Raw genomic sequence first — 14247 nt, forward strand, 5'->3', positions numbered from 1 at the left:
TATTAGATCTAAGTGGAGGCTAGTGGAAAGGCAAATCATTATTAATGCTTGAGAGCATAAACCACTAAAATAAAAAACTATGCTCAGGTGTTAAAGTATCGTTAAATGTGACTTACATCTTCCATATCAAGCAGTGTCAGTGCTCAGCCCAGAAACTTACTGACGCCGCAGCTGTGCGCGTTACCGCACGGCAGCACGATCGCGCTCGCTCTTTAGTTACCCCACGGCACCGAGGAACTGAGAAATTAGTGCAAGGAGGAGGTACTATGAGGACTTCCAAAGGCGGGTTTTCCTGTTTGTCCTTGTGAATGAAGTAAATACACCGAAGGAAAGAAAACGCCATACTGTTTAACGTGAGGTTATCACATTCCCAAGGGAAAGCAATAAACAACCTTTACATGTTAAAAACCATTGTTATGACAATCTTCCACACGGAGAACCTCGTAACTGAGACCACTCCGATATTTATGGTACTAGGTCTGTTGTCAAAACATTAGGAACATTTCAGAATGCTTATTTTTTTTTGCACTGGAAATAAACTGTTTTTCATCTCTGAGAGAGGAATCTATGACAGGTTATTTTCCATTGCCTGGGCTGAACAAATGTAGTTAAAGCTTCTTAATTTATGTCAATTTTGAAATATATCTTGCAGCTGAGGAAAGCAAGTGACTCATACACACGCTACAGTTAGTAACTAGAATGCAAGCAGGCTGAAGAGACGTAAACATCCCAGGCTCAACGTTTCTTCTTGTAGTCAGGTTTTGTTTCACACTGGCCCTGAACACGTCCAGGGCACTAGGCGGACACATTTGTGCACCTCAATCCAAAGAAACCTCGGGCTGCTTAAAGTCAAAAGTGTTAGGTAAACACTCCCTAAAATTTTGAGGCCGTCAAGATGACACACACTACATGAGGTTCTCGTTAGCTGTACACGGAATGTCTAAGGCCTAGAATTCACACATTCCGGAGGACGATCAGGTGTCAGAACCAGATCAACTTATTTTTTCCAACTGTATTCAAGGGCTTGTGTGCTAGAGAAGCGGGGCATCCCGAAGCACCACCCGACAGTCACCGTTGTAAGGCAGGCACATCTATTAGGCCGCAAAGTTACAGGTGATATTAAAGGACAAGCACGAGGACCCAGCTTTGTCTTCTTGACGGGCTCCACTACAAGTACTTGATTCATGAAATGCCAATGAGCCTTGGAGAGGTCAGCGTGTGAAGGCACTGAATAAGCATCTGAGATAATTAAGATTTCAGCCTTCGAAACATGGACGGGAAGTGAACAGCAGTTAAGAAAATCAATAAGAGTCTTTTATTTGCAGTGACACAGATGTCTCAGTCAATAGAGCCTAATAGGCAGGCCTGATCGCAATGGACAGGCGCCTGCCTCCAAGGCTATCAAAGGGCTTCCTCTATAACAAACATTAAAACGCATTTATGTTGCTATTGAAGAATCGAGGACCCGGTAGGTAGCATAATTTGCCAGTGTATGTTTAAAAGCACTATACTATTTCAGATGTGTCCATTTACTTGAATCAAAATTAGTGAGAAATACCTGGACTGCAGGCCCGTTTGTCCCTCTCTGGCCGGGTTAGGTCATTTGGCTTTCGGAGGGCTGGTCGACCAGGCGAACCAGATCACGGGCTTCTAAAGCCAAGGGATTTTAAATGCTAAAGGTTTCCCTAAAAAGCCAGCATTCCTTTCGGGGCAAAAGAAGGCGACGAGGTAAGAAAGGAATAGTTTCTCCTCTTCTCCTCGAAGACAATGAAAGCAGCAGCCACCTCCCGACACAGGGCCATTTCGACAACCCATGGGTTGACACACTTGTTCAGAACCGATTAACTTTTTTTAGACTGAGATGGCAGCAGGGTGTGTGCATGGTACTTCAATCTGCTGGGAGTGAAAGCCATTAGCACAGTTTGAAAAACGTGCTGCAAATTGTTCTGCCAATCAAATTAAGCCATTGTAATTCATTTATGACAAGACGACGTTCGCGGGCTATTTATCCGTTTATTAAGTTTATGGACACAAAACTGGACAGTAACAAGTTACTACTTTGTGAAAATCTTAATATGTAATGACACCTACCTGGCCATTGGCTAATATTTTTTTCAGTTCGGCAGAAGACTTCTTTAAGCTGAAAAGGGAAGACATGATTTTTAATGGCAAGATCACGGACACCTTGGAACACCATTCAGAATTCCACACTAAAATACGCCTTTGTTTTAGGTGTAGACATGGACTACACTCTTCACAACCTTCTTTCTGCATAAAATTTTTTCAAAAGTAACTGGCCAAATGGAAAAGGTATGAATAAAAAACCTGAAGCCCTAAGGCAATAAAGAAGCCTACAGTCACCATGAAGCTAGGCTACCTCATGGATTACCTCAGTGACCTTGTTTGGCTATTTGTCCTGTGGCCTTTCCGGGGCTACTTTATGAGGACTGTCCCGTCTGCTAAATACGAAGTACTGTAGAACATTTGTTGGATGTTAACAGAAACAAGAAAATAGAACTTCAAAAGATAAAATAGTTTAAGTCCTGATCTTTTACCACAGTTAAGAGTTAAAATTCAGCTTGCTGAGAAGCAAATGTGCAGCAGAAATCAGTTCTGGGACTCATAAGCTGTGTGATCTGGGACAAGTCCATTACTCATCCTCTCGGAACTGCGATGTAAAATGGGGGAAATATCAACGTTACAGGGTAATCAAGAAAATTAAATATGACAAAAAGCTCATGCACATAGCAGATGCTCAATATATTTCGGCTGCCTTCTCTTTCCTTTTGTGTCCTGTAAGTGGGAGACCCAGTTTCCACAGTAAAGAAACATGAAAATGTTCTTCTCTGGACTTACATGGCTACGTAAACACTATAGAACGAATTTAGGAGAAGTGGCCAGGGGATGCTCTGAAGTCCTTCTAGCTTTATAACGAGTTATACCCAAAGATACCCACCCAGTTAGTAGAGTGGTGCCCAAAATAGCACCTCATCTCATCAATGTTCTGACTGGAAACTTAAAGCTTGTTAACTCTATCCTTCATCTACTCAAACCCTCTACCCAGCTACCAGATTAACTCTCTCCCTCGTGTTAGTTATCCGTGTAGATGCCTTTCTTCCCGCCACAACTGCCCCTAAGACTTGGAGAGCCCCGAGAACACGCACCACATCTTGATGTCCTCTATACAGTCCCTTCCCGTCCCATCCTTGAACGTAGCCCAGTGACCGGGCGTGTCCTAAGTGTCTGGTAAATGGTGGTCGTGGTTCTGGTTGTGATTTATTCTATGGCAGTCACAGACACACATACACACACCTTCATTTGGTACCTTTAGTAAGTTATAATCAAGAAAGATCTCTGACTTCAAGTTTGACCATACTTGCTACTTCAAGTTACGATTATTCTCCTTTCTAAATACTTCTTAAACTTCTGCTATGATCAGATGCAGACCATGGAACCTCAGTCCCTACTTTATACAGATTTTATAAAACATTCCCCTCAAACAAGGATTCTAAACTTTATTTTTTTAAAAGATTTTATTTATTTATTTGAGAGCAAGTGAGAGAGAGAGATTGAGAGAGAGAGAGAATGCACACAGTGAGGGGCAGAGGGAGAAACAAGCTCTCCACCGAGCAGAAAGCCCGACGTGGGGCTTGATCCCAGGACTCTGGGATCATGACCCGAGTCGAAGGCTGATGCTTAACCAACTGAGTCGCCCAGGCGCCGCAGGATTCTAAACTTCAGTAATGTCCTCCCACGTCTAAGAATTCATGTACTGAAGTGGCAGTTAAGAATTCTGTACAATAAGGGGCGCCTGGGTGGCTCAGTCAGTTAAGCGGCTGCCTTTGGCTGGGGTCCTGGGATCGAGACCCACATCAGGTTCCCTGCTCAGCATGGACTCTGCTCCTCCCCACCCTCTGCCGCTTGTTCCCTCTCTGTCTCTCTCTCAAATAAATGAAATCTTTTTTTTTTTTAAAGAATTTTGTAGAATGAGACTGAAGTAGAAAAACATATCAAAAAATAAACTGAAAAAATCGGTCCAGTTAAGAAAATAATAATAGAAGCTATCATTTACTGGATGATACCATGTGCCAGGCATGGTGCTAAATGCTATTACTTATTATCCTGATTTAATCCTCACAGTAACTATAGCCCTGTGGGAACAATTTATTAAGGAAACTAAGGTTCAGACCTCCTCAGTCTGTCCCTCTTGCACACACACACACACACACACACACACACACACACAGTTTTTTTCGCTCAGAAACATTTAGACCTTTGTATTCCCATAGATAACTCCCAATTTAACAGTTACAATTATTGTAAAAACAGAAATAACCAAACAATGCCCAGGCAAGGCTTCTCCACAGATATTCCGTAATGTTATACAACTTGAAATAATAACATTTTGATTCATTGCATTTACAAAACACCTTTCATCCCAGAAACAAAACGTGATTCCTTAATACAGCTTCATCAACTTTCCTAACACTAGAGGTAGACAGATGAAAAGTTTAATCATCCTGATTTTACAGAAGGAGAAAGCCACAATATTTAGGAAAGGGCTTGACTTGGCAGTGGGACTTGAATTCAGTAATTATGTCCTAGCAACACCACATGGCTTAGTAAGCTCAGTTTAATAAACAATCACCCACCTAAGGCAAAGACCGATCACGCTTTGAGAGTAACTGAGGAGAATGCTGATTTCACTCGTTATGCCAGTGTCTGACTACCACTTGTTCTCATCAAGAGAAAAATTCTGGGGGCGCCTGGGTGGCTCAGTCGGTTAAGCATCTGCCTTCGGCTCAGGTCATGATCCCAGAGTCCTGGGATCGAGCCCCATGTCAGGCTCCCCGCTCAGTGGTGAGCCTGCTTCTCCCTCTGCCCCTCACCATGCTCATGCTCTCTCTCTCTCTCTCTCAAATAAATAAACATCTTAAAAAAAAAAAAAAGAAAGGAAAAATTCTGGCAATTTCTTTGTTCCTCAGTTTACCCAATATTTTGTTTATCTGTAATGGTCACAGTGACTTGGGCTATCTAAAAATCACTTTTAAAAACGTTTTAAAAATTTAAATATGTTATTGTAACCCTGGTATGACACTTAAAGAGGGACACTGAGACATCTAAAGAAGAGGAAATGGGTAAGGGGACAAGAACTAATGTATTGGAGAGGCTTGAATGAGTTGGGAGAATTTAATTCAGAGATTAAGACTTAGAGGGAATATAAATTTGTTCACCCACTCATTCACTCAAGCATTATTGACTATCTCCTATGTGCGAAGCACCACACTGGGAATTGGGAATTCGATAATGAATATGCTACAGTCACGGCCCTCCAAGAGGAGCGAATCTATCGGGGGACAGAAGTGATTGTAACACAATGTGCTACCTGCCACAGTAAAAGCAGGCACCAGGGGATCAGGGAAATTCAGAGTGGGTACCTGGTATGGACCAGGAGGTGGGCAATCATCAGACGATGGTAACAGTTTGGTTCCTCAAAGATGACCAAGGCTGGCCAGACTGAACATGAAGGAGGGAGCAAAAAAAAGGAGGAAAGCAGTAAGGGCTAGGAGTTAAGAGAAAACAGGATCCATTGAAGGCACCAAACATTCATCAGCAAAGCTTGAATGTCAGGTAGGGAGGGGCAGAGTGGGCAGGGGTCTACATGTGACAGGCCGTTGGTCACCTGCAGCCGCAGTGATCTACAGAGCCTGAAGTGCCTCGGCACGACGGGGCCGCTGGCCAGCGGACAGTCTCCAGTGGGATTCAGAAGGGACAGATGTCGGGACGGAGAGATGTGGTGCCGAGGGAGGCCCAGGAGGCAGGGAAGGATGCCTGGCATGTTAGCAACTGGGCGGGTGTGGGAGAATTTGCCGAGACAGGAAATCTACAAGAAGTACGTTTGGAGGGAAGACGACGGGAAGAGCTACCTAGAAGAAGGAACAGCTCTGCTCTGAGGGCTAAACCAGCTCTTGATGAGGGGACGCTAAAAGGAAGTCCATCTCGGCTCGTGACAAAGAAGGTTCTAAGACAGAACTCTGTGAAAACAGACAGGCTGCCAGGGCCGATAAAGTGCGTTTAGGCTGTAAGGGATATTCAGGAAGGGGTGGGGAATCAAGCACGAAACAGAGCAGGATTAGATGGGCGCTTCTCTGGCTCATTCCCCACCACAGAGGGTCTTTTATAAACAGAGCTGGCCACAGCCCTCTCCTGAAGGCCGTCTGATGGCTCACCAATGCCCATACACTGAGAGGAAAACTCAACACGAGGCCCTGCCGATCTGGCTCGGGTCTACCTCCTCCTCTCCTGTCAGTCCAGTGTTCTCCTCCCCTCTCGCCACAAGCCCCCAACCAGCACCCCTCCCTGGGCTCCAGCCAGACTGGCCTACTTACGAACATGCTGAGCTCCTTTTCCACAACCGGGATGCTCTTCCCTCCCTCTGAAATGCCCTTCACTGGCTCTTGACGTGGCGAGGCCCTTCCCATCCTTCAGGCCTTGACAGAATGTCACTCTCCTCCCAAGAAGTCTACCCTGAGCATGCTGTCTAAATCTAAACATATTCCTGCCCGGTAGAATATCTCCCTTCAAAACCTGCTTGCTTCCCTCATAACACTAATTATAAAGTGTGATTGTTTGTATATATATATATATTTTTTTTCTGTATGTACATTAGATAGCAAGCTCTAGAGGATAAGGACCACATTGTATTTCTAGTGCATAGGACAGCACCTACTGAACAGGTGGCACTCAATAAATACTTTTGATTAGTTATCAACATGGGACACAGAACATGGCCGACCTAGGGTGTCATATTAAAATCTACGGTAGGTCTCTTTCCAAACTGCACTCCTTGGATCATGGAACACTACAACAAAAACTAAGGATATACTGTATGGTGACTAACAAAACATAATAAAAAATTATTATAAAAACAACAACAACAACAAAAAACTGCACTCCTCCCATAAGAGAAGTCACTACTGGAGGAAACCACCATCACAGCTGAGAGGCCGTCACATATCCCTAAAGACGCTGCAACAAAAGGCCAAGAACCACTAGATCAGACAGTCTTCAAATTTCTGGCCAACCCCCAAATTTTATGATACTCTATGAATATACATGGTAATTCTTTAAAAACCAAGTTAATTTACTCATGCTGTTAAAGCTAAATCTCAGAGAACTGAAAAGTTATGCTTGCCCCTTCTCTGCCTTACCACTTTTTTCAACTATATGCTGCTTTTTATACCATGAGGAAATGGGGTCTAAGACACCAAAGAAAGACCTCGTTTTTCCTCAAGGCTCATGGTGAGTCTGTCTGAATAACAACTTTTCTGAACGTAGTGGTAAAAACTGAATGCCCGGCCTTCCCTGAGCTGAGTGTAACAAGTGACCCCCAGCCCAGGGCCTGCACTCTGTGGGGCCGTGGCTCACAGTCCCAACAAGCATGGGGAGAGAAGCTGCAAAGTATCGTGTGGCAGAGCCAAGCCCTAGAATGAGGACTAAGAGACCTACCTCTTGTGCCCACAGGACAGATGAGCCTCTGGTGAAAACCAGGCTAAGTGTATTTTAAGACAGAATAAATTGCTTAAGAAGGAAACACAACACACTTTACAAGTCACGTGTTCACAGCAGGAAAGCTGGTGAGTGGACAGACTGACACTACAGTAAAGCAATCGAGGAAGTGACTTCTGGGGAAGGAGACAGGAGAGTAAAAGGAGAGTCAGAAGGGGAGATTTTAAATTACCTCCAGGAAAGCCCTCTGGCAAAAGAACCAAGACTCTGGGTTAAGGAGAGGTAAAGAAGGAAGAAGAGAAACCCAAACTACGTCTCAGCCAATAAAGGGCAATACTGGTTATAGCCCTAAACCCAGAAAAGCCTGGGCACAGAATGGAAGGGTGGCTCAATGCTGGCTTTTCAGTCACCAGCGTGCATACGGGCACACAGAGCTACGACCTCCACAGTGTCGTCTTCAAGTACGGTCACGTGACGTCTACTGGCTTAATAACCACACGGATAACCAAAATGACCCAGCTTCTATGGGTTTAAGCAGGCCACTCCTTCTAGCTGAGGATGTGATAATCTGGAAGCGAGTTTTCAGGCCGTCAGAACAACACTTTGAAAAGGCTCTCAAGTCTTTCATATCCCATGCCAGTATGGGGCACTGTTAGCATGAATTAATGAAGAGTATCTGCCTTCTATAAACAGCTTCAGTCTTCGGAACGACCAAAGATACAAAGAGAGCAGCATGGCGGGTCAACCTAAATTTCACTACTTCACTCTTCCCTTGCCTCTTTCTGGTGAAGATGTCAGGGGACAACGATACTGCCAAAAGATGGGCAAGCAAGAAAAAAACAATGAGCATTATATACTTTATGAACCAGATCATCAAGGCATGAAAGGCACCGAAGTCAAAGGCACTGAATTTTCTGTATAATTTGGAAGCTGAAGGAACACCGTTCCACAGACCAAAACCGATAGTTTAAAATGTCTCATTCCATCTTCCTCAGTGAGGCCCTTTCTCTCTAGTCAACGTGTAGCTATGGTTACCCAACTGGTCAAATTTCTTCTCGGCCACATACACATTCGCCTGGTCTTACAGGAACAAGGGGTCATCCCTCAGGCCTCTTCCCCACCCCCAGCTCTGTAGATAAGCATGCTTTTGGGCACACTTCACTAGCTTGCCCTCACCTATTGCTTGGAAGTGAGTCAGAGACTGCTGGGCTGCCGTGTTGAGAGGGTCCGGCCCGGGTATTCACCTACAAGGAAAGAAAGAATCTCGATCAGTCTGTGTTCTGAGGACACAGTTCCAATTAACCTATAATTTGCCACAAATTTCTCATTTCACTATGAAGGTTAATTAGCTTGTTGGTAGATAGACCCACGGTTGGAGTCTATTCAGTATATAGGTTACAGAACTGTACAACCCGTATATTACATAATATAGTTTTCCTGTCATTATTCAAATACTTCAACAGAGTTGAAAAAAAGGAGAGACAAATAGGAAAATTTCAATTCACTGTCCAGAACTGAATTCAATTCACTGTTTTGTTTTGTCTCATACACAAAACAATATGTTCAAAAAAGAACATTAAGAATACATCCAGAGGTTAGGGGTGAACCTCAAGTTTTCAGATCCTTTCAGCTCTAAAGCCAAACAGAACACTGTAGAATGTTTCTTATTCGCTGAAAAACAAGGTTGAAATAATTAATTAGAAAATGCTTGAATCTAATACAATAGCCAGCTTTTCTTTCAAACGTAACGCTGTAAGCAGAAATCTAGAATTCAAAAGACACAGAACAATGAAAAGACATTAAATAGATAAATGTTTCTAGCATAAATATGTCAAAAGAAGAGGAGGGTATTCTGTGTGCAGTATGCTTATGAGCTTAATTAATCACTGAAATGGAGTCTATATTTTCATTCAAATAAATCGTTGTGGACACCAGTACCCAGAATCATCCAGAAGAAATGGACCAACAAAAAATTCCAAATAATAAAAAATGTGGTACCAAAACCCTCTATCCAAATATGTACACATACTGAGCAAATACTACGGATGAATCCCCTCCACATCCCGTTTAAAAAAAAAAAAAAAAGAATCGCTTGTCAGAGCTTGAGAAAGTGCAGTTTTATTTGACATTTCAATAAGTGGAACACAGCATTACAAATCCATCTAACTTTACTGAAACAATTATTGAAATTCGTACCTTCAGGCCATGTATGTTCCGTTCCCCAGGAGGCTTGCAGGCTGAAACAGTAATTGACTAAATTGTAGAACACATCAGGGCCATTTACAAATTTGCTCAAAATGAATCGTTTAAAAAGAAATGAGGGTGACACCAAAATTAGCAGAGAGAAATGATTGAAAAGTGGCTCCCAAGACCCAAAGTGGGAATTATGAACCAGGGTTTTTAACTTGCAGGAGTGAACATTTATAAATGCAAAGAGCTTTCTGACACCACCTCATATAAATTCCAATTTCTGCTTAAAACATATAAAAATCAAGTTAACTGAGCTAAAATGATTAGATTCCTTTCATAATTCAAATTTCTGCAATCTTTCCTCAACTCTATTACATTGTGTATCTGCTATCACTTAAACTACTTTGAAAATAGCTAGGTTTTTTTTTTTTTTTGCAGGGGGGAGGGTAGTAGTAGAAGTCTTCTAATGCCAGAAAGATGGTTAGAGATTCTAAAATGGAATATTCAAGTTTGAATACCAATTTACACAGCAATAAGCAGTCAAATTTATTAAAATACAGAGATATCACTAATCTTACTACGTTTTTCACAAATCTGGACATCTTCTAATATTTAAGTCTAAAGATAAAGCGGTGCCAGGAAAAATAATATTAATTTCCTGACACCATCCTGAGTTACAGGGTAATACTCTTCCAACTCACCAAATGGTCCTTCATCAAATGTTAAAAACACAAATGCGTCCTGCCCATTTTATAGGCTGCTTCCATCTGAAAACGACAGTGCCCTACAGATTGTATGTTAAGGGGCTGTCAATTGTGATTGATTGTTTGGGGAAGGATATATTTGATTTTTTTCTCCTCTCTCACATGTACATGTATTCTTCCTCTGGTTCTGACAACAAGAAATAAAACTGCTTAATAATGAGAAGACATGGGTAATAATTACAAAGCATAATAGTTGACTTAATTTTGTATATTTTGAGTATATTCAAATTTATTGTTATTTTCCTAGAACACACATCTAAACCTTAATAAAGAAATCTTGTTTTTCCTAAAATACATTAAAATTTGTACTTTAAATCTTCTTTCTGTAAAATGGAAATTAACTTTTTGAACGAAACCAAAGTCACACATTTGATGCCTGGTCCTTGAGGGACCATTAATACTTCCTAAGACAACACTTCAGAGTATTTCCACTTAAGTACCCAGTACATTCATAAACTTCATCTAATAAGAAAGTGGCTAACCAAGGAATTAGAGACAGGCATCAACTCTTACCTCTTACCTTAATATCCGCCTCACTACTCAATTGGCTTCTCAAACGTTAATGACTGGAAATCTAAACCATATTCAAATAACCCAGTAACCTCGTCTTTCCTGAAGTTATGGAGTTAAGAAGTTACATAAAGCTGGTAAATTTTCATACTTATTAATATGTAACGTATCTTTTAACTACAGAGAGCACAGCCAGGAGCTGGGAGTTACCACCCAAGGCAAATGTCTCACCTGGAATTAGGAGAACACCTGATGTTAGAACAAAATCATTTTCTCCTACAGTCTACAGATTCTTTCCAGCATGGGGCCTGACCAAAGAAACCTAGGTCTGGGGGCCTCTAACCAATGAGGCAACACACCCAATTAACCCAGGCAACACACCCAATATATATGTCTGTATCCTTGTATAAGTTTGCATAATCTCATTTACGTATATAAAATATAGGTAAGTAAGCAAAAAGCAAGACTACAAAAAACTAAAAAGAGTTATACAGGGGTGCCTGGGTGGTTCAGTCAGTTGAGCATCCAATTCTTAATTTCTGTTCAGGTCATGATCTCGGGGTTGTGAGACTGAGCCCCACATCTGCATTCGGCCCCATGCTCAGCGGGGAGTCTGCTTCTCTCCCTCTCCCTCTGCCCCTCCCCCCACTCACATGCACAGGCATGCTTTCTCTCTCTTCCTCTAAAATAAATAAATCTTTAAAAATGAATAAATAAATAAAATAAAAATAGTTGTACAATAACATGCAAGAAACCATAGACACAGGGGGACTGAGTCTCATATTTTCAAAAATTCAAATCTGGCTTGGAAGAACTTTAATAATTTAATGGAGCCTAATAGGTCTGTGCTAGGAATACATGTGACGATCACATCTCATATACCGTTTTAAGTATCTTGTCCCTACAATACACTGTTCTTTACACTCCCAGCAACCCCTCCAGACTAGCCCCAGCACACTCCATGAATATTTTCATTTATATGTCCTTCCACTTTAAGCAAATTATCATTTAAACAAAATTCTTACTCAAAGGGTATACTAACCACTTATAGGCTGTTGAGGGACCATTAATACTTCCAAGGACTCTGAAGTTACTTAACCTCTCTGAACCTGCATATTCTCATCTATGCAATGGAAACAACAATGCTTAATAGGCAGAAATGTCAGGAAAATGAGAAATGAATGGTACCAGTTAAAGCAATATTATGCCTACAGAGCGGATATCTAAAAATGGTCATTTCTGCCTTGAGAGGCAGCACAATGGTATGGGCAAGAATACTGCAAAGGACTGCTCACAAAATAAAAGAAAAAAACCAAAACTTGGAAAGATTTTTGGTTTAAGAGAAGTAAATCTTTTATTGGGGGGGGGGGAGCCACAAAGACCCACAGCATCAGAACTGTAACTTTCCAGGTCGCTGTATTAGAGTTTGCTACAACAACACAGTTATAACGTCAGGTAGGGAAACAATGAATGGAAATTTTTAGCTGGTAAAAAAAAAAAAGATATTCTTTGTGGAGAAACAATTTTGAAACTTGCCCAAATTCTCCCATCATTGAAGATAACAAGAAATGATCTGTATCCCTTGCTATTGGCCTACTGCACAGAAATGGCAACATTTGCTTTTCTTTTTTTCTTTTTCTATTTTAGTTTTTAGTCTTCGGATACAACAGAATTGGATTAATCATAATTTTTGTTTCAGACACACTATCAATGGCCCAAATTTATTTACTTACTTACCTCTTTAAGACATTATTACTACTAATGTACTAAGTACTCCTAATCCCACTGACCACCTGAATGCTAGAAAGGCATTACTCTTGAACCCAGACCTTCTTGTGTGCTAGCCGAGTCAGCCGCCCTAGGAGACTTGATCAGTGTAAATAAGAGTCTACTGGTTAATTGAGCCACTCAACTTCAGAGAGTTACAGGTAATGAAAGTCTAGAATGTTTAATTGAAAAACCCATACCATGATTATTTGTACAGTATCAGTTAACAAAGGTAAGTTTAACTTTTAATGATTTCAATTAAGTTATTTCTAGAAAAGTTACAACATTTCCTTATATGCTCCAACAGTTAGAAAATATGAATTCCAAGTGGGGCAATGTATAGTGGGGGAAAGACTTAATGGTTTATATTACATGGTTATTTACATTGTTCTTTTTTACATTCTTCAAACTTTGAGGGAATATTTATATACAGCTGATCAATCATATCTGATACAATGCTAGTTCTGCCTACCTAAAAGGGGAAAGGAATATTATTTGACTAGGTGATTCACCAAAACTTACCCTCATCGGCTAATATTTTTGGAGATTTAACAGTTAAATTTCCATTTATGAAGATGTTCCATTATCTGGAAAATGCCACCCCCAGAACCCAAGCACCAAACATTATCAATTCTCTCCTAAAACCCTGCAGTAAATCTTCACTTCTGTACCAGCTGAAAGCTTTCTCCTCAACAGCAGCTTTGGCTACCATCATGAGCCACAATTTATAAATATCCAAAATTAGAGTCATTCATCTGCCTTGGTTTAGAAACCATGTGGACCCCCAAAGAGTTCTTTAAGCGAATGTAAGTATGTACTTCAAAAACAAAAAACAATCTAGTTAGTTTAATTTACTCTAGTAAATTAGATATTTTATCTGCCATAACTATAATATAGCCTGCAATCCCCACGATAATGAATACTTCTTTTGTTTTTTTCAAATTAAGAGCTCAACATCATGTTATGTGCATTTAAACCTTTGGAAAACATAACTGTTGATGAAACACTTTACTGAAATAATCATTGTTGATTAGAATTTGTTCAACATTACCTCTTGGAAATATCTGCAGAGGCTCTATTAACTGTCCATTTACTTGCTGTTCCATTACTGTGGAATAATACTGCAAAGAGATTATAGAAAGAGATTACTCAGTAATGTATGAATACTGGAATAGACACTTATGGGTTGTTTAATTCATAGTACTTTTGTAAATTGCTGGTATATACATATCAGCCTCGAGAATACTTTTTTCTATTTGCACATAAAAATGACTATAATGAATATTCAGGATTGAAAGTCCAGTATAATGTTATCCTCCACACTGTCATCTATCTTTAGAAGTCAAAATGTTGATTAAGAATTTAGTATTTAATCTCTAGAAATATTTTGAAAACGACACGTATTAAAAATGACACAAAGCTTCTTAGTGGGAATTTCTCAAATTGCCTCTTCTTCTTTTCTCTGGGTTTTGCAAAGCAAAATGAAGACACTTGGCATTTAGCTTGG

The 14247-nt window shown here is 40.7% G+C and overlaps 1 protein-coding gene across 6 annotated transcripts in view; it reads right to left on the reverse strand.

Moving 5' to 3' along the window:
• Positions 1-14247, reverse strand: part of MAP2K5 (mitogen-activated protein kinase kinase 5) — a 249041-nt gene that overhangs the window by 198317 nt on the left and 36477 nt on the right. For all 6 annotated transcript variants that reach the window (XM_087856834.1, XM_045810841.2, XM_045810840.2 and 3 more), the window contains 4 exons: positions 13792-13861; positions 9706-9746; positions 8686-8753; positions 2092-2140 (listed from right to left, as the gene is read on the reverse strand). In XM_087856834.1, the coding sequence (XP_087712960.1) occupies positions 2092-2140; positions 8686-8753; positions 9706-9746; positions 13792-13846 (213 nt within the window). In that variant the 5' untranslated portion in view covers positions 13847-13861. The remainder of the gene's footprint in view (positions 1-2091; positions 2141-8685; positions 8754-9705; positions 9747-13791; positions 13862-14247) is intronic.

Source organism: Ursus americanus, chromosome 28 (assembly GCF_024610735.1).
Source record: "Ursus americanus isolate L20-20 chromosome 28, mUrsAme1.1.p, whole genome shotgun sequence".
Lineage (NCBI taxonomy): Eukaryota > Metazoa > Chordata > Mammalia > Carnivora > Ursidae > Ursus > Ursus americanus.